At 38.1% G+C, this 27,495-nt stretch overlaps 1 protein-coding gene across 6 annotated transcripts in view; it reads left to right on the top strand.

Annotated features, from left to right (window-relative positions):
- The window catches only part of LOC126321830 (delta(3,5)-Delta(2,4)-dienoyl-CoA isomerase, mitochondrial), a 64,351-nt gene that overhangs the window by 24,652 nt on the left and 12,204 nt on the right, over positions 1-27,495 (top strand). For all 6 annotated transcript variants that reach the window (XM_049994230.1, XM_049994232.1, XM_049994235.1 and 3 more), the window contains exons 5-6: positions 17,369-17,495; positions 21,319-21,472. In XM_049994230.1, coding sequence (XP_049850187.1) covers positions 17,369-17,495; positions 21,319-21,472 — 281 coding nt within the window. The remainder of the gene's footprint in view (positions 1-17,368; positions 17,496-21,318; positions 21,473-27,495) is intronic.

Here is a 27,495-nt window from a genome sequence, read left to right on the forward strand (position 1 = left end):
CTCTCTACATTGTGTCCCCCTTCTTCTCTCTTCTTCTTGTGTTCTTTCACTCCAATGACCCAACTTTAAATTCCTCAAAATTCATCTTTCTTATACACACTGATCAGCTTGGCCTTACAGTCTCTCCCATTTTTCAATTTTTTTGTTCACCCACACGCTGCCTCAAGTTTGTGAGAACTCATTGTAAGTTTGAGAGTATTTGTGAATATTCTCCCTTTTGAGAGGCAATACAGTTGACTATATTACACTAGGAGTCAGAACAGGAGGAATGTTAACTGCTTTTATAACATTATATAACCTATGGACATTTGCATGCTAAATCTATACCTGTGACTATCTAATTGGTGTTTTATTTTTAAATTGGGCAAATTCTTATCTCTGACATTAAAATCAGTTTCTGGAATATGCAAAATTCTATATTGACAAACATTTGAGTCACACTGTTTGTTGTTGTAATAGTACCTTTAAGAAATTGCTCATGCCATTGTGCATATCGTGCAGAGCCATCTTTTAATGAAGGAATTTTTCAGTAATGTACTGCAAACATCTTGGTACAAAATGAGAGTAATACACAGGAAAGGAGGCTAAACTTAACCTGAGGCTAGTTTGGGCATAGGAACAATAAGATTATAAGAGGGTTGGATATGATGCTATGCAGTCTCCTAGGCAATATTTGTTAATGACAAGTGCATTGAAAAGTCATCAAGCTAACACAGAGGACTATCACAATCCCCATACTTGACATCAATGAAATTTTCAATTACTGCTGCAGTGGGGACTGGACAGTCATAATGACACCATGGAAGGATGAAAATCCATTGCCATTAGTAATCTTGCCAGGTCATTCCATACCCAAGTGGTTCAGGAAAATAATAACTGGTTACTTGACCATCTCTGAAAAATTTATATTTGCTGGATGAATTCTCTAATGTTTAATGAATTCAAAAACATTTTTAATTTTTTTAATTGTTTAGAAACAGCAGCCATTTTTGTTTCAGGCTGCAAGCAGTTTTTTGCTTTACAAACATCTGCAGTTTTTTAAATTATTCAATGATGGGTTGCCCCTGACCTTTCAAATAAGAAGTGTTTAGTGCAACACTCTTTGGACTAAAAATTAAAACCATGGTCACCTAGCTGAATGTATTCCTTAATATATTTGTAATGGCTCTAAGTTATTCGTCACACAAAAAAAAACCTCTTAAATTTTGAACATCAGCCTTAATATTTTTTGTGCTATTACACTACAAAGCAGTGAATGATTATCTATTGAAACAATCCTCTGCAGGTTGTTTCAAAAGATTATCAGTTAGCATCTTCAAATCTATACAGTCCCAGAGACAAGTCAGTAAGCCAGTATAAGTCTGTGTGTTGTCTTCCCCCTTCCACCACTGTCTGTGCACTCTCACTTGGTTAACAATGAGCTCTTCAAGTGTGCAGTTTAACAATGGAGTCTTGGTGTTCATATTAATGAAGCTGTGTGTGTGTGTGTGTGTGTGTGTGTGTGTGTGTGTGTGTGTGTGTGTGTGTGTGTGTTTCCTATAGACATTATTTTACTTGAAGATTATAGTGAAGAAAAAGTGTTGGTTTACTTAAGAGTCGCTCAGAGGTCGACTCAACTTGCAAGTCCCATAAAATTAAATACGCAAAGAAATTTCCTCGCCTTTTTGGCATGTCATGCTTGGACACATTTAAGAAACAAAAGAAGCCTATAACAAAAGGTCAGAGAGAAATAATGTTTCATTATGTGATTATTATTCTAAAAATAAAAGCCCTTTTATCAATATAGTACCAGGAAAGTCATTGTGTCCAACATGTTATTGTAAGATATTTGTCACTGACAAAGAAGGGGTTTGTGATAGTTTAGATAAAGAATTTTGTGACCCATCAGAAACTATTTTAAAAAAGTGGATTTTGCTTGTGAAATCATAGGAGTATGGCCTGCTGGCAAAATTGGGAAACTAAGAGAAGAAAAGACATCTTGCATTGAATGCAGAAATTGAGAAAATGGCAACTACTGTCTAAAAGAATTTGGAAGTCTCATTTCAAAAGAAAAGTTGCAGTAAAGTAGATGGAAGCTGTAAAAATTCTCCAACTGAATATGATGATCTGATAGAAAACTAAATGTTATATTTCAAACAAAGAGGATAAAGTTAAGATTATCAGTTTACTACCAAATTCTTGGAGTTGAGCAGAAGTTGTTATGAATTTAATGTGTCAGAACATTTTGTCAAACTAACACGGCAGTTAGTAGAAGAGCAGGGAATTTTACCTGCATCACAAAAGAAAAATGCATCTAATTTCATAGATGAAGAAAAGGTTATAAGGTTTTATAAAGATGACAATGACAGCCACGTGATGCCTGCCAAAAAAGCTGAAACTGGAATGGTGTATTGTTGCAGGGGCATATGGCACCTGTGACATTTGCATTTGTTTATATCACCAGAATGTAAAGTTAATGATAGATGGGTCCAATCTTCCAGTTGACTATAAAGACCTTTTGGAAGTTTTGGTTTGCAATATTGACAGTTGTAGTTGCATGATCATGGGAAAATGTTAAGACTGTCCAGACAAACAAGCTTTACTTGATGTATTTAAAGAATCAGAAGAAGATGATGTGATGTCTAACAATATAGAATACAAACAATGGATGACGCAAGACAGAATGGGAATGGTAAGATTACAAAACCATGAGAAGAGGTTTTTGAAGTGTTGCTAGCTAACCTTGAAAACCTGAAAATGCTTCATATTATTGCTAAAGCTCAGGGTAAATTTCTGAAAGACAAAGAGCTAACCCTGGCAGCTGATGAATGCTTAGTTGATGCAAACTTTACTGAAAACTATTCCTTCATTTTTCAAGATGAAGTACAAAGGCATCATTGGGTAAACAAACGGGCCACAGACTGTTCATTTGTGTTTTATTATAAAGATAAAGATAAGCTAGAGTGTCAGTTTTTTGTCATAAGTGACTAATGTGAACACCATGCTATCACAGCGCATACTTTTCAACTGCAATTCACTGCATAAAACAGCTCCAGTCTTCCATAAACAAACTGATCTACTCAAGTGACGATGCTACAAGGAATGTATATAGCACTTTTTTTGCATCATGCCATGGAAAGAACGCTTATGATGGCATCAGAGGTACAACAAAGCGAGCTGACGCAAAACATAGTCTGTAGTGGACCTATGATAACCAGATCTTGACACGTCGATAAATGTTTAAATTCCGTAAAGAACAGGTAAATGGATTGCTTATGTTTTTATAAAAATGTGAGGAAATACAAGAACTCTATGTCATTGTCTTGGAGGAAAGATTCAGTGCTTGTCAGAAGATTAAAGACACCTGATCTTTTCATTGTTTTATGCTTCAGTCACATAACTTTCTGGAGTGTAAGTTCACATCAACATACCATGATACTGAGCTTCACCATTGTGGAAAACTTGTACCACTGACACTTCCAAATGAGGACATAGTGGCTTATGTTTATGGCAAACAATGGTGGAGTGCTGAAGTTGATAATATTGATTGTCAAAACCAAGATGCACATTTTATATTTTACCAAGGCCCTTGTTTAAAAAAGTTGAAAATGATTGAGTCTGGATGCCTGTCAAAAATGTACTGAAGAAGCTGTCTCCCCTGGAGTTACAGTTGCAACTGGGTGAACTTTTAACCTAATGCCCAAATTGAGTAAAGAAATTTCTCTTTTGTTCAGTGAACAGCATAGTAAAAACAGATAAAGTGAGAGCAAGATACCATAATTAGGTGGCTCCTTTTAAAAAAAAAGTTATCGTAGATATGCTTAAATTATGTAACTGGTACACTCATATTAGCCCAGATATTGCAAATATTAAGAAACTTATTTTGGACTCATATTGGTGATATTTTCATAACTTCCCACTGAATCTCAAAGCTGAAATTTATACAGTAGTTTGATATCATAAAGGTCTATTAAATATGTAATTTTCAGATTTTATCTGGTCCACTAACAAAGATATTTTAGGCCAAAGAATGGAAAAATTCAAAACATCTATGTTTGAAAACAGAGCATTTTTAAAGCGTAAATTCCTTACCATTGCTACTCAATAAACAGTAACTATACTGTATAGTGTAACAGCACCAAAAATATTGAGGCTGAGAAATTACTTTTTCTGTGGAGAAACACGGTTTAAAAACTGAATTTTTAAAATTTGTGATCAATAGCTTTGAGCCATTAAAATATATATTAAGATATACGAGGTGTATTTTTAAGTAAGTACCTTTTTGAAATTAAAAAAAAGACATGCTAAATTATCTCAATAATTTTATTTTTACATGAAAGCCTGTGCATGGAGAGCTGCATCAAACCACCCTCAGGACTGAAGACCACAACAACAACAACAACAACAACAACAACAACATCAATGAAACACTGTACCTTAATCTATTTTTCTACATAATTTCCGTCAATATTGAGGCACTTGTCATAACGTTATACCAGTTTTTAAACACCCTCCGCATAGAAGTCTGCCGCCTGACTTGTGAACCATTGCATCACCACTGTTTTGACGTCGTCATCGTCTTGATGACCCTGACCACTCAGGTGTTTCTTCAGGTGCAGGAACAGATGGTAGTCACTGGGCACAAGATCGGGGCTGTACAGAGAATGATTTCGAGTTTCCCATCGAAAAGATGTGATGAGATCTCTGGTCTGATTCGCCACATGTGGACAGGCATTGTCTTGCAGCAAAACAAAGCCCTTGCTCAACTTCCATGGACTGTTGCTTTGTTTCTGGTTTGACTTAGGCCATCCATGTTTCATCACCCATAACAATTTGGCTTAAGGAATCATCACAGTTATTGTGGTACCGCTCAAGGAAAGTCAATTCACTGTCTAAACGTTTGGTTTTGTGCACATCCGCCAACATTTTCGATACCCAACTTGCGCACAATTTTGGTAATTCAAGTGCTCGGTCACGATGCCATACAAAACACTACAAGAAACATTAGGAAAGTCATCCCACAAGGAGGAAACCGTAAAGCATCTGTCCACTTCCTACACCAAACTTTCATTAATGACAAAAGGAATTTATAGTCCATTGTGTGCTGAGCTAAATGCTTCTGATCTGACATGTCTGGGACAGCCTATTACTGAATAATTTAAGAAACCACAGATTCTTGTAAATGCAAAAGAGTGCTTATGGCCTGAAACTGAAATGGCATCTGTTTCGAAATGATAACCAATAAAAAAAATTAAAAATATTTTTGAGTCCACTAAACATGAGGAATTGCTTAGTGAAAGTCAGATTTTTCTGAGATTGTCAAGCAACAAGTACTGGACCTTTTGTGTTGTTTCACATCAGTGGTTTTCACTCTGCCATCTGCATAGAATTTCAGCTTGACACTCGCAGTTCACCGTGAATGTAGACCAGTGGGTGCAGTACTATGCAACCAGGGAAATTCACTTAAGATATCATGCAACCTTTGGTGGTTACAAATGACACAATAAAAGCTGTGGGCTACATTAATATTATTGTTGACAAGTTGCTCCTTTTGATAGAATAACCTTTTACACCATATTTACATTTCCTGTAAGGCCAGAGTTGTATTCATGCTAGCTAGAGAAATATGTTGGTGAGTGCCAGTCCCCCAAATTTATCAATGTTTACCCTACTGGCGTTTCTCAGAATGACATCAGAAAACTTACGAATGGGCCTCTTATAATCAACAGGACTTGTGGAACCTATTTATGGGTAGCAGGTGCCATTTTTATATTGCTATACAACAAGAACTTGTAAAATTCATCCAAGATTACCTACACACATGTTTATGGCAAACATTATGAACTCGCAATTTGGTGGCATAATGTTCTGGCTGTTGAGAGTATTTATTATAGTAAAATGCCCATCTTATCTATAACAACAGAAGTACCTACCACGTAACACATTATCTCTCTGAATTTCCCCCAATTCAGTGGCATTGTTAATTACCTCACCGTACCTCATTATAAACATAGAAGTAAATAATGAATCAAGCAGTTTTATTCTTTATTATTCTCAAATAGTACATGCTGACCTATTTCATTTTTAAGTCAAAAAATTGTCACCTAAGGAATTAATGCATGTAAAGCATAAAACCTGAGGGTGTTGAAGTTTTACTGGCAACCAGTGCAAAGATATTGAACTCTTGATTTGTTTGGTGATAACTGGCTGGGGAGTATCTATCGAGCAAGTACTGAAGTGACAAATACTTGTTAAATAACCTGCAGCACAAACAGCTTCTCAGACTATGTGATACTGTGTCAATGTAACAGAACAGGGTTTAAACTATGTCGTGGTATGGCCTACATGTCCTATTAAATATGGATTACAGGATTCTGGTCATTTGAAATCCATCTTCCTGCTCTTCACAAGTTATATCCTAAGAGATGTGGAATAGGACTTTTTTATTTCAGGAAAAAATATGAATTGATTGTTTCATAGCTGCTTGTTGTTGTTGTGGTCTTCAGTCCAAAGACCGGTTTGATGCAGCTCTCCATGCTACTCTATCCTGTGGAAATTTCTTCACCTCTGAGTAACTGCTGCAACATACATTGTCCTGAATCTGCTTAATGCATTCGTCTCTTGGTCTCCCTCTGTGATTTTTACCCCACCCACTTCCCTCCGGTGCTAATAGGTGATCCCTTGATGCCACAGAATGTGTCCTATCAACCGATCCCATCTTGTAGTCAGGTTGTTCCCTAAATTTCTCTTCTCCCCAAATCTGTTCAATACCTCCTCATTAGTTATGTGATCTACCCATCAGCAGCATTCTTTTGTAGCAACACATTTCAAAAGCTTCTATTCTCTTCTTGTCCAAACTATTTATCATCCATGTTCACTTCCATACATGGCTACACTCCATACAAATACTTTGTCAGAAAAGACTTCCTAACACTTAAATCTATACTCGATGTTAGCAAATTTCTCTTCTTCAGAAACGCTTTCCTTGCCATTGCCAGTCTAAATTTTATATCCTCTCTGCTTTGGCCATCATCACTTTCTTTGCTCAACTGCTCTTCCAGGTCCTTTGCTGTCTCCAGATTCCTACTCCAAATTTTTCTTTTGTTTCTTTCACTGCATGCTAGATCTACAGATTAAATAACATCGGGGTAGGCTACAACCCTGTCTCACTCTCTTCTCACCATTGCTTCCCACTCCTGCCCCTCAACTCTTATAGTTATCACCTGGTTTCCATACAACTTGTAGTAAATAGCTTTTTGCTCCCTCTATTTATCCCCCACCACTTTTAAAATTTGAAAGGGAGTCTTCCAGTCAACATAGTCAAAAGCTTTCTCTAAATTATATAAATGTAGGTTTGACTTTCCTTGACCTATCTTCTATGAGAAGTCATAGGTTCAGTATTGCCTTGCATGTTCCTACATTTCTCCTGAACCCAAACTGATCTTTGATGAGGTTGACTTCTACCAGTTTTTCCATTATTCTGTAAAGGATTCATGCTAGTATTTTGCAATCGTGACTTATTACACCGACAGTTCAGTAGTTTTCACACCTATTAGCACCTGCTTTCTATGGAATTGGTATTATTATATTCTTCTTGAAGTCTGAGGGTATTTTGCCTGTCTCGTACATCTTGCGCCACTAGATGAAAGAGCTCGGTCATTGCTGGCTCTCCCAAGGCTATCAGTAGCTACAACGGAATGTCGTCGACTTCTGGGACCTTGTTTCAATTCAAGTCTTTCAGTGCTCTGTCAAGTTGTTCTTGCAGTATCATATCTCCTTTCTCATCTTCATCCACATCCCCTCCATTTCCATAATATTATCCTCAAGTACATCTCCCTTGTATACGCCCTCTATATACTCCTTCCACCTTTCTGCTGTCCCTTCTTTGCTTAGGACTGGTTTTCCATTTAAGCTCTTGATATTCATATAGGTGGTTCTTCTTTCTCCAAAGATCTCTCAAATCCTTCTGTAGGCAGCATCTATCTTACTCCCGATGATACAAGCTTCTACATCTCTATATTTGCCCCCCAGCCATTCCTGCTTAGACATTTACACTTACTGTCAATCTCATTTTTGAGACGTTTGTATTCCCTTTCGCCTGCTTCATTTATTGCATTTTTATATTTTCTCTTTTCATTGATTAAATTCAATATCCCTTGTGTTACACAAGGATTTCTACTAGCCCTCATCTTTTTACCTATAAGATCCTCTGTTGCCCTCAGTATTTCATCTCTCAGAGCTACCAATTCTTCTTCTACTCTATTCATTTCCCCAGTTCTTGTCAATTGTTCCCTCGTGCTCCCTCTGAAACTCTCTAAAACCTCTGGTTCTTTCAGCTTATCCAGGTCCCTTTTTGCAATTTCTTCAGTTTTAATCTGCAGTTCATAACCAATAAATTGTGGTCAGTCACGTCTACCCCTGGAAATGTCTTACAATTTAAAACCTGGTTCCAAAATATCTGCCATACCATTATATATTCAATCTGAAACCTTCAGGTGTCTCCAGGTCTCTTCCACATATACAACCTTCTTTCACAATTCTAAACCTAGTGTTAGATATGAAAAAATTATGCTCTGTGCAAAATTCTACCAGGCGACATCCTCTTTCATTCCTTCCCCTCAGTACTTATTCAGCTTCTGCTTTTCCTTATCTTCCTCTTTCTAGTATTGAATTCCAGTCCACCACAACTGTTAAATTTTTGTCTCCCTTAGCCAACTGAATAATTTCTTTTATCTCATTATAAACGTCCTCAATCTCTACATCTGCTGAGCCACTTAGCTTATAAACTTGTACTGCTATGGTGGTGTGTGCTTCGTGTCTATCTTGGCTACAGTAATGCATCCACTATGCTGTTCATAGGAACTTTATCTACATTTTTATTTCTTTTATTCATTATTAAACCTACTCCTGCATCACCCCAATTTGATTTTGTATTTGTGACCACCTGACCAGAAGCCCTGTTCTTCCTTCCACTGAGCTTCACTAATTCCCACTATATCTAGCTTTAACTTATTAATTTCCCTTTTTTAATTTTCTAACGTACCTGCTCGATTAGGAGATCTGACAGTCCACATTCCGATGCGTAGAATGCCAGTTTTGTTTCTCCTGATAATGATGTCCTCCTGAGTAGTCCTTGCCCGGAGATCCAAATGATGGACTATTTGGATGGATTTTACCTCCAGAATATTTTACCCAAGAGGATTCCATCATCATTGAACCTTGCTGTATGTCCTTGGGAAAAATTATGACTGTAGTTTTTCCTTACTTTCAGCCATTTGCATTATCAGCACAGCAAGACCATTTTGGTTGATGTCACAAGAACAGACAGTCAATCAACCAGTTGATCGCCCCTACAACTACTGAAAAGGCTGTTGCCTTCTTAAAGAACCACATGGTTGTCTGGCCTCTCAGCAGATAACCCTCCATTGTGGTTGCACCTACGGTACAACTATCTGTACTGCTGAGGTGCGCAAGCCTCCCCACCAATGGCAAGGTTGGGGGAGGGGCAATAGCTGAATATTATATCGGTTATGTTCATCAATATATGAACAACAGATGGTGTTTCACAGACGTCCCAATTGCTTGTAGTATTCTCAAAAGAAACTTCATTATGTTGGAATGTGGGTACATGCTGTTTCAGGGATTGGGATATGATACTAAATATAGAAATGTAGTGTTTTCTAACTCTGCAAATGATCCAGAAACAATGTAACTCTTTAATTTCATAATTATATTAAAATTTATCAGGAAGAAATGTATTTTTGTCAGTTTTAGTTTAAATTTATTATGAAACGTGATATTTTTGCAAGTTTACAGTATTTCAGAAAAAATTTACTGAACTTCTGTGCATAACTGCAGTTCTGTCTTGCAAATGACATAATGAATATCAGCTGTAGTCTCAGAGTTTGGTTGTGACATTTTGGCACATGTTGACTAGAGAACATTTCACAGAGCAGAGAAGCTGGTTCATATTGTATAATTACTGGTGATAATCAGAATAACAAAAAAATAGCTTTTCTTCATTATTAGTTTGAAACATTAATGGCTGTTACCAGGAAGCTGCAATGGCAGTTTGGTGTGACTGGCTAGAAACTCAGCAGCCAGTGATTCCTGTACATCAGGACCCAATAGGAGAATGTATAAGATTCTGGCAACCAAGATAGGTGACCTCAGAATGATGCAGCAAAGACTAATGGGTGCCACTGATCATTCAAGCAGTCCAGGTTTCAGTACAGCATGGTGCAGGGTTTAACATACATTAGGAATGAGTGCTATTAGCTGGCAGGAGGAAAACCGACAAACTGGTCTGGAAAGTAGCACTTGGTAATAGTTATTGTGGCTAGTGGACAAAAGAAGTTGGTAGTGACAAACATTGGTGGCCTACAAGGAAATGACACACGCTGTTTATGGTGAGTAGCAACAACTTCAGGCTTTCTGGCGGTGATCTGCTAAGCTTATTGTCCAATGAAGTGACCAAACTCCACAGATGTGGTGCCAAATGCTGAGTAGTTGTAAATCGGGGACCTTCCAGCAAGAGCAAATTAGATGCACTCTTTTGTTTCCATAAACCCGAAATGAGGAGAACATTGGGAATGCGGAACATTCAAGGGAGAGAAAAAAATTACAGGGCGTGATTCATACGTATTTTGAATGCATTTATTTATTAAACTGTAAAACATACAACTATGAAATGTGGGACACATACTTATGAATACCTCAAGTGTAGATTACAGATGTTCAATATGTCCTCCACCAGTGACATGAGCAATATTACATAGATACTTGAATTTCATCACATGCTCAGGTAAACATGTCCATCATCACTGATGTTATGACAGTACAGATCCGATTCTTCAACTCTTCTAGATGCTCTGATAGTGTTGGTGCACAGATGTTGTCCTTAATGAGACCCCAAAGGAAGAAGTCGCGGGGCATCAAATCTGGTGACTGTGGAGGCAAGTGCAAAGTCACCGGCCGTGTGATCCACAATCTGGTGGGTCAACAGTGTTTCATTCAGATATTCATGCACTTGGTGGCTCCAGTGAGGGGTGTACCACATCTTGTTGAAAAATTAATTTGTTCTTATTCAGCCTCAGAAAAAAACAGTTTTGTAACATAGCAAGACACTGGATGTAAACACACGAATGGGATATTGCACAAAACACATTGACTTTGGGTGAATCTCGTACATATTCAGTATATGCACTTGGGTTCTGTAGTCCATAAATTTGAACATTGTGTTGGTTTACTTTTCCACTAAGGTGGAGAACCACTTCATCACTGGACATGATGCATTGTGCGAAAGTATTATCATTGTCAATAGCATTCTGAAACACATCAGAAAATGCTGCATGTTTGGTTTCTCGTCATGACGTAGAGTCCATAACACCTGTAACTTGTACAGCTGCGTAACCAGCCGACATCTCAAAACACTCCAAATTATTGTTGTTGGCAGCTGTAACTATTTAAATGGCACGGCGAGTTGCCTTTGTAGGATTACGTTGGAAAGCAGTTTGAATTCATATGATATTTTTGTCAGAAACAAGAGGGCGGTCAGGAGTATTTCCTTTATGTACACAACCTATATCAACAAACAGTCGATACCATCTGCAAATGTTTCAACCATATGGAGGACCAGTTTGATACCTCAACCTGAAATGTCTTTGCACTGTAATCACTGAATTCCATTTTGCAGACTCTAGAACACAAAATGATTTTTACCTTAGTGTTGCCATTTTGTAACATGTGACAGTAACCAAGCAGACAAAAGACAACCAACATCTAGTGGCAATGAGTATTAACTAGACAATGTATTTGTTCTTTCAATAACCAAGCCTTGGCACAGCAATCAATAATTTTGACAATGTAATACTTGGTAATATGCATGTTCTTTTTTAAGCACCCTGATTATTTAGATAAATAATTTAGAAATCAAGGTGACAATTCACTGAATAGCAGAAGCATTGAGTCATCGAAAGGCACACAAAAAAGAATGAAAACTTTGCTAGCTTTCGAAAGAACCCCTTTTTTTTGAGCTTAAGTACATGTACCACAAACGTGCATGCACACACGCATGCGCCTGCCCAGTCACGCACGCACACGCACGCACGCACACGCACGCACGCACACGCACGCACGCACACGCACACACACACACACACACACACACACACACACACACACACACACACACAGCTGTATAGCTATATTGTGCACCAGCCACACAACTGTGTAGCTATATTGTGCCGGCTGAACACACAATTCTGGAACTGTGATTTGGCAGGTAGATTGGGGGCAAGAGGTGGTGTCAGATGGAGTGGGTGAGAGAGAAAAGAGGCAGGGAGTGGGAGGGAGAGTCAGGGTAGCATGACTGATGGCTCAAGAGGAGGCAGCAGTTGTATGAGTGGAAGGAGGAGTGGATTGGGAGGGGATGACAGAACAGAAAAGGGGCAGACTGTTGGGAAGAGGGTGTGGTTGCAGAGGTTATCTGACATTTATGCCAGTAGGATTACAGGAATGAAGGATGTGTTGCAAGGATTACTCTTATCTATGTAGTTAAGGAAAGCTGGTGCTAGAGTGGAGGGTAAAGATGACATCGGCTGTGAAGCAGCTATTGAAAACTAGTGTGCTGTGCACAGTAGTGTGTTTCACCAAGTGGCCATTCAGTCAGGTGGACAACTGGTTGGTGGTAGTATGTTCTTAAATGTTGTGCAGGAAGTGCAGCAGAGATGGTTAATAGCATGGCTGCATTTGCAGGTTTCCCTGCCTGTGATGAGATGATATTGGGAGATGAGGGGGTCGGTCCTTTTCACGTGGTTCTTGGGTGTGGTGGGAAGATTAGTTGTGTATGAGGTTATGTGTCAGGAAATCTGTTGGCGGATTAGTTTTAATTTCAGATAAGATTAGCGTACCAATTATAGACTGGGTCATCTATAGACACATTGCTGATGGTGGAGAAAGACATTGTTGTGAAGTAGTTCTGGACACATTTTTTGAAAACTGTCTTGAGCAGCTAGCTCAACAACCCACATCCAATAAAAATACTTTAGACTCTGTCACTACAGACATGCCTGACCATATTGATAATGTCAGTACAGAGTCAATATAGAGATAGTGACATAGTTACTAAAGTTTATAAATCCCATGCAAAGTCTAGGAGAGTTCCTATGCCGGAAAGAGGAGGTAAGTCATTGCTAGCATCCTACTTACTCAAAGAATGGCCACCATTTAGTTCCAATACGATGGACATAGAGGAATTATAAGCAAAGTTTACACTGATTATAAATCATACCTGTAGAAGTATGTGCTGCTTAAGTGGGTTAAGGACTGAAAAGGCCCACAATATTTTGATAACAAAGTTCAGAAAATTCTCCAGAAATAGTAGGCTTTCAGTTTTGGTTAAGGAAAGCACAGAAATATCGACAGACAAAGGTTAGCAGGAATTCATACATACACTCCTGGAAATGGAAAAAAGAACACATTTACACCGGTGTGTCAGACCCACCATACTTGCTCCGGACACTGCGAGAGGGCTGTACAAGCAATGATCACACGCACGGCACAGCGGACACACCAGGAACCGCGGTGTTGGCCGTCGAATGGCGCTAGCTGCGCAGCATTTGTGCACCGCCGCCGTCAGTGTCAGCCAGTTTGCCATGGCATACGGAGCTCCATCGCAGTCTTTAACACTGGTAGCATGCCGCGACAGCGTGGACATGAACCGTATGTGCAGTTGACGGACTTTGAGCGAGGGCGTATAGTGGGCATGCGGGAGGCCGGGTGGACGTTCCGCCGAATTGCTCAACACGTGGGGCGTGAGGTCTCCACAGTACATCGATGTTGTCGCCAGTGGTCGGCGGAAGGTGCACGTGCCCGTCGTCCTGGGACCAGACCGCGGCGACACACGGATGCACGCCAAGACCGTAGGATCCTACGCAGTGCCATAGGGGACCGCACCCCCACTTTCCAGCAAACTAGGGACACTGTTGCTCCTGGGGTATCGGCAAGGACCATTTGCAACCGTCTCCATGAAGCTGGGCTACAGTCCCGCACACCGTTAGGCTGTCTTCCGCTCACGCCCCAACATTGTGCAGCCTGCCTCCAGTGGTGTCGTGACAGGCGTGAATGGAGGGACGAATGGAGACGTGTCGTCTTCAGCGATGAGAGTCGCTTCTGCCTTGGTGCCAATGATGGTCGTATGCGTGTTTGGCGCCGTGCAGGTGAGCGCCACAATCAGGACTGCATACGACCGAGGCACACAGGGCCAACACCCGGCATCATGGTGTGGGGAGCGATCTCCTACACTGGCCGTACACCTCTGGTGATCATCGAGGGGACACTGAATAGTGCACGATACATCCAAACCGTCATTGAACCCATCGTTCTACCATTCGTAGAGCGGCAAGGGAACTTGCTGTTCCAACAGGACAATGCAGGTCCGCATGTATCCCGTGCCACCCAACATGCTCTAGAAGGTGTAAGTCAACTACCCTGGCCAGCAAGATCTCCGGATCTGTCCCCCATTGAGCATGTTTGGGACTGGATGAAGCGTCGTCTCACGCGGTCTGCACGTCCAGCACGAACGCTGGTCCAACTGAGGCGCCAAGTGGAAATGGCATGGCAAGCCGTTCCACAGGACTACATCCAGCATCTCTACGATCGTCTCCATGGGAGAATAGCAGCCTGCATTGCTGTGAAAGGTGGATATACACTGTACTAGTGCCGACATTGTGCATGCTCTGTTGCCTGTGTCTATGTGCCTGTGGTTCTGTCAGTGTGATCATGTGATGTATCTGACCCCAGGAATGTGTCAATAAAGTTTCCCCTTCCTGGGACAATGAATTCACGGTGTTCTTATTTCAATTTCCAGGAGTGTATATAAAAATATTGATGCACAACACATACAACTACTTTCATCTTCATGTTTTAGTGAAAGATCTTGCTGAAAACCTGAGAAAATTCTTGTCCTATGTGAAACCACCATATGGGTCAATGACTAAGGGAAGGGCAACCACTCATTTATTGCAGATCAATGCATAGAGTACAGTAACATGTAACAGAAAACAGTATTCACACTACTTTTGAGCACTAGCTCTTTTTCCAGCAGTAACACACTCATTCACACACACTATGTATGTATAATCTAGATATAGACAGACAAGGGGGAGATTGATTAAATCACTGATGACTAAGGACTCGGGACTCTCATGGTTATGATAGTGCCTAGCAGGATATTAAAGTACTGTGCTGTACACATTAGCCCTCTATTTACCCATATTTGTAATTTTTCCTTCAGGAATTGCTAGTTTCCTGAATGATTAAAGTACTCAAAAGTAAAGCCACTTTATAAAAAGGGGGAAAGGGCTAATGTAGATAATTTTAGACCTGAATGAGATTTTCACTCTGCAGCAGAGTGTGCGCTGATATGAAAGTTCCTGGCAGATTAAAACTGTGTGCCCGACCGAGACTCGAACTCGGGACCTTTGCCTTTCGCATGCAAGTGCTCTACCATCTGAGCTACCGAAGCGTGACTCACGCCCGGTACTCACAGTTTTATTTCTGCCAGTATCCGAACCTTGCAGAACGGATACTGGCAGAAATAAAGCTGTGAGTACCGGGCGTGAGTCGTGCTTTGGTAGCTCAGGTGGTAGAGCACTTGCCCGCGAAAGGCAAAGGTCCCAAGTTCAAGTCTTGGTCGGGCACACAGTTTTAATCTGCCAGGAACTTTCAATTTTAGACCTTTTTCTATGCCATCAGTGTTTGCTTAAGTTATTGAAAAGGTTGTGTATGTAAGGATAATTGATCATTTTCTATCACACGATTTGCTATTAAATGTACAGTTCAGCTTTAGAAGTCCATTAACAAGCGAAAATGCTATATTCTCTTTTCTATGTGAGGTTGTGGATGGGTTAAACAAAAGGTTTTGAACACTAGGCATATTTTTTGATTTAACTAAGGTTTTGATTGCTCCAGAAGTTGGACCATTACGAAATACGGGGAGTAGCTCACTATATATATATATTAAAACAAAGATTCCAAGACTTACCAAGCGGGAAAGCGCCGGCAGACAGGCACAATGAACAAAACACACAAACACACACACAAAATTTCTAGCTTTCGCAACCAACGGTTGTGTCTTCAGGAAAGAGGGAAGGAGAGGGAAAGACGAAAGGATGTGGGTTTTAAGGGAGAGCGTAAGGAGTCATTCCAATCCCGGGAGTGGAAAGACTTAAGTTGGGGGGGGGGGGGGGGGAAGCTCCACCGCGGCCCCCCCCCCCCCCCCCCCCCCCCACGTAAGTCTTTCCGCTCCCGGGATTGGACTGACTCCTCACCCTCTCCCTTAAAACCCACATCCTTTCGTCTTTCCTGAAGAAGCAACCGTTGGTTGCGAAAGCTAGAAATTTTGTGTGTGTGTTTGTGTGTTATTTTATTGTGCATGTCTACCGGCGCTTTCCCACTTGGTAAGTCTTGGAGTCTTTGTTTTTAATATATTTTTCCCATGTGGAAGTTTCCTTACTGTCATTTCTTGTTAACAACCTTAGCTTTTTCCCAAGAATAAGCATCTTTGACTCAGTTAATACTTCGCAGAAATCAAACCTGCATTTAGATCGGACTTCCTTAACTCTTGTGCAGAAAGGTGTACAGTATACTGCTCCATCCATTTTCAGTAAACTACCACTCGAATTCAAATATCTTAGCAGTAATCCATGCGCATTCAAATCGAAACTGAAGAGTTTCCTCATGGGTCACCCCTATTCTGTCAAGGAGTTTATTGAAAAATTAAGCTGTTTCTTGTTTAAGCAAGAGTTAATGTAGGCTTATTTAACTAAGTGTTAATATAGGAACCACTGTAATTATTAATTAAATTGGTTCTTATAAATAGTGCTGAGATTACCATAATTTTAAAATGAGAGTGTAAATAAGAATAGTAGGGTTGATCATACAATTGTGACTGAGATTGCCATGCCCTGTGACTGAATGATTCCTTATTGAAGACTATATATGATAACATATTACTGCACTGGTCGTTTTTGCTGCATTTTTCTTTCTGAAGCAATTTTCAGAGGTCTGCTTTGAAAGTGGCTTGACAGTGAAAATTTTGCATTAGGACAGAAAACAGAAGACTGTGTGAAGTCAACAAATTACAGCCTGTATGGTAAAATGTCATCAATCAGGAAATTTGTGGTGACTGTTGACTCTGTTGCAATTAAAATAATTATTAGTATATAGTGTAGTAAAATTTGACATTCAGTAGAAAAAGCAGGTTTTTGTAGAATTCTAAGTGTGTTGTTGCACTTATTGTCCAGTACTGTGATAATTTCTCATTATATCACTTCTTCTATTTCTAGGTATATAGATTAATTAATATTTTATTGTCTAACTTCTCTAGTGTCCTAAGCCAGTCATCGCTGCAATCCATGGTGCTTGCATTGGTGCTGGTATTAACTTGGTGACAGCAGCGGACATTAGATATTGCACTAAAGATGCATGGTTTCAGGTGAAAGAAGTTGCCATAGGTATGTGAAATGATTTTCCTCCTTTTTATTTACATTTAAAGGCACACACTAACTGTGTGCAACTGTTGATTCTGATAGTATGGAATTCTGGTCTTCAAAATGTAATTGTGGTTTTTGTTTGTATGTAATTGGTTGTTTATGTTCAAAGTTATTAATTCATTCACCTGAAACTTGTTATATATTTAGATTGATTTTTGTGCATTTACAATTGTCAAGGTTATCAAGGAAGATTTTATTGATGAAATTTTGTAACTGGTGGCTTAATTTGGCTATATACAAGTTATGCCAAGGTTGAAGAATTTGGGTAATTCTTGAGGTTTTCAGTTAACATCATTTTCTGTCAACCCCATACCTGACTTTTCCCTGCTCCCTGCATGGTCTCATCTGTTGAGATATTCTTCAGAAGCTGTTTGTTCACAGGCAGCTTACTAAATAAGTGAGGCTGATAACAAATGGCAGTACTGTTGAATATAGAGGAGGAAGAAATGATCCTGAAGTTAAATATTTGAAATGTGTAAAGAATTCACAAATGCTTAAATCTATTAAAATACACTCACTACAACCAATCAATTTGAATTAGCTCCACTAATTATAAAACCACTCTTAACATAAATACTAGTTTATTTTTCCCTGTCTCCTTTCCAAACTTAATGTCTTTGCCATGTATAGGCTACATGATATCCCTAAATTCTTACCCGAGCTTAATTTGTCTAAACTTTATTATTTAGTGTGTATTTGACTCAAGCTAACAATGTAGTGATTGATGGTAACAATGTAGCTAGTTCATACAACACATTTTTCTTAAACAAGATATTCAGAACTTACAATTTATAAAAACTGCATGCACTTGAAGATTTGACTTGCTAATAACTGTTTATTTTTATTTTTTAAATGATTTTATTATTGGCATCATGTGACTCAGTTACTAAAAGGTAAACTACCAAACTACAAGCCAAAAGTTCTTGGATTCAATCCCTGGTTTGTTCTAGTATTTTTACCTATTACTTATCAACTCTTTCACCTGTGGCAATGTTTGTTGATGTGAAAAATTACAGTTCAGCATCCACAATATGAAAGACTGCTACATAACTGGCTGGGTAAGTCAGTTCAAAGGCTGGAGAAAGAAGAGGAAGACAACACATACCACCTCCAAAATTACCATGCTTAGTAAAACACTGTGGTGTTCGAAACAATATTCAGATTAATGATTACTTTAGTGTGTTTTTATAATTTGACATATCTTCTTTGAAACCCTAGTTTCCTTCTTTTTAATGAATGTATTGTATTTTCTGAAAATTGTATAATTATGAAAATATCTATATTCAAAATTCTTGTTATCGTAAGAAATCTGAAATGTTTGAAACTTGAGAGGTAATCTTTTCAAATAGGAAAAAAAAGCTGGTGTCATTGTTAATCAGCCCTGATTTTTTTGTTTGTTCCAAAAAATGTATATTTTTATATATGTTTGATGTTCCTGAAGAATCAAGTTAGTCAAGACCACAAGCAATTCTTTTTATTACTATGACCAGTTTCGACAGATGTATGCTGTCATCTTCGGATCTTGTAACATTATTAGTTGTACACACTTGTTACAATACTGAAAGTCACATGGTCATTTTGTGTCAGATAAAATGAGGCAGGGAAAATCAGTGTGTCAGAAATAAAAGCACACATAATTAAAACATACATGTTGTGCTGGTATTGCTGCGTACACTAATCCAAAGTTGCCTCTCATAAAAGTAGAACCTACTATTATGCCATTTTGAGGGTATGTAAGTAATAGTTTAAAAAATTCATTCTCTATGAGTTAACTATCTTTTCTTTTTTATTTTAATACTGAAAATGTAATAACTTTGTATTTTACGTTTTATAAAAGATCTCCTATGTGCGTCTTTGAATAGGCATGGTGAATAATGGCATAGACAGTCCGCATAGTGTTTACAGTGAACAGTGTTTATAATAGTGGTCAAGTCTTCACTGAGTGAAGCTAACACTGCAACAAATACAATCACTTGTGCAAAGTTCTAATTGGAAATTCATTGTACACAGATCATGTACAACAGCCATTCCTACATTTACTGCAGAGCCCACAAACTCTGTGTAGTTTACTGTTCAGTTTTGTTAAAACTAAAAGTATACTTTTAGTGCATTTCATCTAGCTCCATAAAAGCACAGCTTGCAGCTGTAAAATTCCTTGTGTCACAGTCTGAATAGAGAATGTAACAGTATTATAAATATTACTTCTACTGTACTTCTGTATGTGGCATTTTTGAACAGTAAAACTGACTTGATGTATTGGTTATCTGAAGATAATAAATTACCATGTTACCACGGTTTGAAACCAAGTTAGGCGGCATAACTGAAATGCATTTTGGAGGAGTGGGGTTTAGGTTCTCATCTGGTGACCATCCAGATGTAGTTTTTCTTCGGTCCTGCAGTCCATTTCGAGCATATTTCATGATGGTTTCAGTTAAGAAGGCTATGGCTAATTTCTTGCCCTATCAGTCCTCACTCAGAACTTGTGCTTGGCTTCTAATGAGAGCTCATAAAATCTTAATAGTCAATCCTTTTATCTGTTCAAAGCACAAACATAACAGATATTGCAGTTGAATAGGGTCAAGTTGTACACTTCTATAGTAAGTGTTATTTTTAGATCAGGAAAGAGATCATTTCTGCAAAGGCTTTTCAGTTAAAGTAAATATTTTTATTTGAACTTGCTGTTTGATCAGTTAGTACAACAATAGATCTATGTTATGCAGCCACAGTCACTGCAGTTGCCTAGGTTTTCTTTTGTTTGTGAATGTCTTGTGAATCTCCTTTAAAAAAGGTTTATAATTGTCACCTACTTTCATGCATATAAATAAGCAGAAACTCTCATTGAACACCAAATTTCATGAACGATTTTTAAAACATAAAAATAGTGATATTAGCACATTAATTGTGAATTGTGAATTGTGAATTGTGTTTTATTCATCTCATGACGTACATTTGCAATCCATTTGGTTTGCGTACAGGAGACATGTCAAAAATTTATAAAACAATTACAATGATTTTTACATTAATTAGTGATAGCACTATAATAAATAACAACACTATAAGGATATTTCTTGGAACATGTAACACATTGTACCCAGCTCAAATTTCCAGATTGTCCTGCATGAATTCATCCACTGAGTAATAACACTTAATGGAAAGTCCTGGTAGAATCTATCAAAAATAATTCATTCTAAAGCTAGCAAAGATGTAAGTCTTCCTGTTGACGACTCAGTGCTTCTACTATTCAGTAAGTTCTTATCTGCATCTACATGGTTACTCTACAATTCACACTTAAGTGCCTGGCAGAGGGCTCATCAAACCATTTTCGTACTACTTCTCTACCATTCCACTCTCGAATGGCGTGTGGGAAAAAGGAACACCTAAATCTTTCCATTTGGGCCCTGATTTCTCTATTTTATTATGATGATCATTTCTCCCTATGTAGGTGGGTGTCAACCAAATATTTTCGCATTCAGAAGAGAAAGTTGGTGATTGAAATTTCGTAAATAGATCACACCACAAAGGAAACCACCTTTGCTCCTAATTTATTTGCAAAACATGCAATTTTATTACTAATATTTTAAGGGCTATTATCATGAGGGGCATAACTGTCACTGCTTACGCACATAGCTATGAATTTCATATTTCTTAATTTGTGTGTACGGAAAGTATGCCAGAAAAGTATTGCATTTAATGTCACGTTTAAGGATAGTTGATGTAATTTGTGATATGGTATTTACTAACTGTGTGTTTTTTTATGAAGTTCTGATTTGGGGGATGGTTGCAGGAATGGCTGCAGATGTTGGTGTTCTTCAGAGGCTTCCAAAAGTGACTGGAAATGATAGCTTATGTCGAGAATTGTCTTACACAGCACGTAAACTTTTGTCATCAGAAGCAAAAGAGTTTGGACTTCTCAGCAAAGTTTTTGATGATAAAGAAAGGTATGTTGGATGCTGATGTGTATGTTAGATATGGATTGTTAAAGCTTAAATTTGTTATTTTCCACATTATTACATTAGATTTTTTCAGTTCAACAGCAAACTGCTTGCTGTAATTCCCAAAAAGTAAATTATATTTATAACTTATTTAATGTTAACAAAAGAATTTTGGCAAAATCGTAGTGAGACTGTTACTAGTGGAAATGTGTTCAAATTTCATCTGATTATCTCCATTCGAGTTTTTCACTACAAATAAATGAAGGGAAATTTCCTCAGACCAAGTGAAGGGGAATTGTTCTTAAAGAGAATTGTTCGTAATCTAACTTAGTTAGAACATACATTTAAGGGCCCTACTGCATGAGAGATAGGGTACTAACAAAAGAAAAGAACAGAAACCATGTTTTTGAGGTGGCTTGTGCAGTAAAGAACATAATTTAAAAACCATTTTATTAAGCAATAAGCTCATGTTGTTGTTGGTGGTGGTGTATTATTACTAAATACACTTGCTTCCCACAAGTAAAATATCACAATGTGCAGTAGCAATTCCAGAGGTAGAAGTGTTGCTGGTATTAAAAAATAAAAACAGTGATGCTTATTTCAGTAAACTCTGGTACACTTTTCTTATTTTACCTTAGTGCTGATCACTATGCATATTCGTGAAGTTGTCCATAGCTGTATACTCACAGATTGACAAAGATTTAGTTAGAAATAACTACATTAGGAAACATTTTAACTGTTCTTGCAGGTATCGTGCCTCCCTCTTCTCCCAATTATGGGCATTTTTAACAGAAAATGAGCAAAGAGAGATTCATTATGAGACAGAATTAATACATGAGATGGAGAATGTCCAAAGAAGATAAGTGCAGTTTATCACTGTTTCATTTAGAAAATGTCCAAGTGTCACTGAGATGCTCTTCATTCTCCAGTAACAGATGTTACAAGAGAGACATTGTGCATCATGAAGAGGATTATTCTCAAAAATCTGGGAATGCACATTCAAAGCAATGTATTACTACACAGTCCAGTCATGTTAATGTGACCACCACTCAAAAGGCTAAATAACCTCCTTCTACAGTTGAGATGTGCAGGAAGAGTGTCAATGAGTTTGTGGAAGTTACTGACAGGGATGTGGAGCCATGCTGACTCCGGTGCTGTGGCTAGCTGCACAAGGCTCCTTGATAGAGGATCTCTGGTGCAACAGCTCAATCTAGGTGGTCCCATAGATTCTCAATTGGGTTTAAATCTGGACAGTTTGATTGTCTTGAAGTATGGTAAACTCACTCTTATGCTCTTTGAATCATGTACACACACTGCGAGCTGTGTAGCATGTTGCGTTGTCCTACTGGTAGAGGCCATCATGTCAAAGAAAAACAAATTGCCTGTAGGGGTGGATATGGTTCCCACAGAGAGATGCTTACTTGTGTTGATCCATTGTGCCTTCCAGAACGATGAGATAACCTGGAGGATGCCATGAAAACATTCCCCGCCCCATAATGCTCCCTCCTCCAGCCTAAGTCTTTGCTTTCAGACATACACACCAATGGCCATCTGTCTGATGGCGCATACAATGTAATTCATCTAAAAAGGCCACCTGTCGCCACTCAGTGGATGTTCAGTTGTGGTACTGGCATGTGAAGTTCTGCCTTCGCCACCAATGAACAGCTGTTGGCATGAGTGCTTGAATCTGGTGCCTGTTTGGAGGCCTCTATGCAGGAATGTTCGCCGAACAGTCATTGAGGAGAGTTAGTTTTGGATACCATCATTTCGCCGTGTATGGTATACTTTAACCACTGGGGCATGTAAACAGTTTACAAACATAGCCGTTTCAGAACTGCTTCCACTCTTTTCCTGTCAGCCAATGTTCTTCCATTTTGGAGTCAGATAATTCACTCATTTCTGCATTATGACAATGACCTGCACTGTTTTCTACAACCCCGTCCCCCTCCCATTGCCCCCACCCAAATGCTTTACATACTCTCCACTGCCAGTGCTGCCACATGCTGTCCGTGACTTGTTATTGCACACTGATGTAGAAAATAGGCAGAGGTCACTCTCAGATGTGATATCCACATGTGCAAAGGAATAAATATGACCCTTCAGTGGGTTTTGTCACTGTGCCGTCATACAGTACGTTAAAACAAGTTATTGCAACTGTTTGAAATGAAAATACACATTATGTTGTTAGCTTCTTAAAATCAAATGGAACTTTAGTTTACTGTTATACAATCAGTCTCATTTAAGATGCTAACCACACCATGTTTATTTTAGTTTCAAATAGTTACACTACTGCATTTTAATCAGTTGTTTGCGTTCAACATACACTTTTTCTTTTTAAAACTTACTCTTCATACTTCCTTGTAACAGTGTTCAGTGTTTCTTTTTCCTGTTCTTGTTATTTCCTCAGCCATTTTCTCCTTATCTTCACAGTACTGCTTTTTTCTGACATGAGCTATACATGCCAATTGAAGTTCCTGAGTAATAATTACAAAGTGAGCCTTCCTCTCACATAAATTAACCGCAGCATCTCTTACAGTCAAATGAGAATCCAATGTTCTTTCACACATATTTGTGGTGCTTTCATTCAAGACATTCCCTAAAAAAGAGAATCCTCTTACTGCACCCTCACTGCCAAGCGAAACTGAATGTGCATTTTCACAATTTTTGTAACAATAGGGTATATGTCTTTGCAAAAAAATTACTCCAGTAAACGTTCACTGGGTTCTTGTCACTACCTGATCTTTCTTGTGATATGAATAGTTTCTCTTTCTTCTAATGCCAGTAATTTCCATTCATCAACTAGCACATACTCACTGTACTCAGTTGGAAGAATGTCACTGTTTCCTCTTGCACTCTCATTGCAAGATGCAAACATCAAAGATAATACACACAGGTTTATCCAAAGAAGACTTGACCAAACTGTGTGTACAAGCAGATACAAAGTGCTTTCTAGCCTGCAGGGAGTTATATCATCTTTCTTGTACGCTTAGTTTCACCTTCTATAATTTCAAGTATTATGGTTGGTTTTTTTTTTTTTTTTTTTTTTTTTTTTTAATGCAAGTACTACTTACCCAAAATTCCCCAGACTCAGTGGAGCAGCAATAAAACAAAATTGATTTGAGTCTGTTCTGCTGAGTTGTGGGAGTTCATTTCAGATTAGTTGCATTAAAAGATCTCTCTTCTGAAAGAAACCAGTGGATGATGAACATGTGTTAGCCTTGGACAGTCAAAGATGGTAGTTTTGTCTTTTAATAGGTTAACAGTATTCTTGTATGGCAAAGAACTCAGCTTGCTTTTGTGCTGTGGCATGAACTAAAGAAGGTATTTTTCTGCAGCTGACCAACAATCTTAGTCTCTCTCGAGCTAGTCCTAATGTCACACATCTAGAGGAAACATGTTTCATAAAACAATGACCTGCAAGTTTCATGTCTGATTGTATTTTTCAAAATTTTCCCAATGAGATGTTTGGCCATCAAAAAAATTAAAGAGAAACATTATATCTGAAGCATTTTCACCAAAGCGTTATCTTTTTTGGAATGCATTATGGATCATATGTATGTTACACGTTCCAACATCAGTTTTCTGTTTTCTTCCTAACAGGCTCAGAGAGGCATTCATAATATGATAAACAGTTTTGTTAACATTGGGTCCATCACCATCCATCACCAACAGCTTCGAATGAGAAAGCTGTGCATTATGCAAGGCTTAATTTAACTCAGAGTAAATTTCATAAACAGTGGCTTTGGCAGTGAAGATAGTCTGTAGATGTTTTGACATAATCATTTGTTTGGAATCAGACCAGTATATACCTACAGTTTGAAGCCCTTTATTTGAAGCCGCCCTTGCATTATCCTCAAAACTCCTCCAATATCATTCATCAACTGCTGCTTAAAAAATACGCTAAAGCATCACATATTTAATATGTTGCCTTTTTTTCTTGAACTGATGAACTCAGAAGGATCACTTCCAGGAAACACTGCCTCAAAGGTTTCTTTGACATGTGCACAAGCTAGGTGAACAGCAGAGTTCCCTCCAATCATTTTCAGACACCAGAATGAATTTATCCCTGAAGCAGCTTGTCTAGCGGAATTAAGATGAATCGAAAGTGTAGCTCCCAGAGATGAAATTACACCATCAGTGCTACAACCATAATGCACTGAAGACAAATGCAATTGTGAAAAACTCTGTTTCCCTTTACACTGTTCTCTTTGCGTCTGAGTAGAAGCATACTGCTGAGCAGCACTAAAGCCAATAGTAAGTTTTGTCAACTTCAAAAAGGAAAAAATAACTCCGTTTTGTATGAAGGATTACGGATAAGTTGTAGTCTTGTGTAGAAATTACTTATTCCTTCTTCAAGGAAATATATAGTTGCTACATAAGTGGATTTTTCTTAAGAAGCCATTTTGGTTCTAAACAATTGTTGCGTTGTCTTTGTTCAGAATGTTTATGATTGAGCTGTAGATCAGCTTTTCTGTTGTGTTGGAGGAGAAGGATAGAACAGAGACTGTCTTTAAATTTTGTACTGTTTATCACCTTTCTGAGAAACTGTGACTATTAAGCTGCACTCGGTCTTTCAGGAAAGTTAGCTGTTTAAAATACCTTATCAAATGCAGCAGAAAAAGGTTTCATGAATACATTTTACTCAGTCAACTGAGGAGAAATAATCATTGAAACGATTTGTAATTTCACAGTGATCATGTTTTAAGTTCCCATCCAGTGAATGTTGAAGTAACTGTAGCATTTGTTTCTTACATTTCTTAAAGCTATTTGTTATAGCTATGTGATATATGCACTTTGGTGAATGGTAATGTATAATTGCTTCTAATTTTAGTTATCAACCTTTATAGTATTTGCAATAATCATTGAAAAAAGCTTTATTTATGTTTTTTATTATATTTTGCATTGTTAATAGAATTATTGTAATTCATCTAGCAGCTATCATTATTGATCTAGCTACTTTTACTTGTGTATTTTGCAACAAAAGCTTTCTTGGCCGCTGAGCAAGTGACACTGAAACATTAACAGCACCAGAAATCAGTGGCAAAACAATCATATGTAGAACGTGTTGCTAAACACACATTCTTGAGGCCACTGACATTATTGCTATAGTTTAGTCTTTTACATACATACTATTTCCATTTTTGTTTCCTTGGGGATCCAAATTAAGGCAAACTGGATAGTAATCAGAAATGCCAATCTCAAGGGTAGAGTCACCACAAAAAATATTGGTAAGTTGTCGTAGTGTCATCTGTTTCCATGGTTGATTCATCAGTTGACCAATTGCACTTATTACCAGATCTTACTTTTTTTTTAGTACATAATTTGTCAGCACATATATATTTATTTCTCTTGTAATTCAATATTTGCTACAGTATTTCTTGCCTATGGAAAGTAGCATTTCTGTAACTTCAGTTAGGAAGCTTTCAAAATAGCTAGAGTCAGTTTGTTCACATCAGTAGTTACTAAACATTCATTTTTTTCCATTTTAAATTTGTTTGCCACTACCTGGTTTGTTTTTTAGACTGAAAGCAGTATAGAATGTCATGGACACATTTTCAAATACTAAAGCATGTAATCGTGTTGCCAGTCTTCAGGTATGACTACATCATCTGGTTTAAATATATAACACTATGCTTTGGGTGATTCTATGCTACCATTATGTCACAGTTATTGAGAGATAAACATCAAATGCTTTTAAGGTGATAATTAATTTTCAGTGCTTCATTATTTATGGCACACAGCTGTACCAGATTGTATCTATGTGGATTATTTACAATAATTATTTTCTTGTGAGCTAATTCACCAGAAGTATTTATCAGTCTACTAATAGCGTGCTTGAATCCTGGAAACAATGCATGAATTTCCTATTATGGCCAGTCAGTCATTTGAAGGCAAGGTTTACATTATCTTGCACATAAGGCTTCATAATTGTAGTAACTCAGTTTTGTGAAATTGTCCTAACATATTTTCCAAACTTAATATTGTCTTGATTGATATAGTGGAACATTCATTATTTCTTAAATAAGGTG

This window comes from Schistocerca gregaria, chromosome 2 (assembly GCF_023897955.1).
Source record: "Schistocerca gregaria isolate iqSchGreg1 chromosome 2, iqSchGreg1.2, whole genome shotgun sequence".
NCBI lineage: Eukaryota > Metazoa > Arthropoda > Insecta > Orthoptera > Acrididae > Schistocerca > Schistocerca gregaria.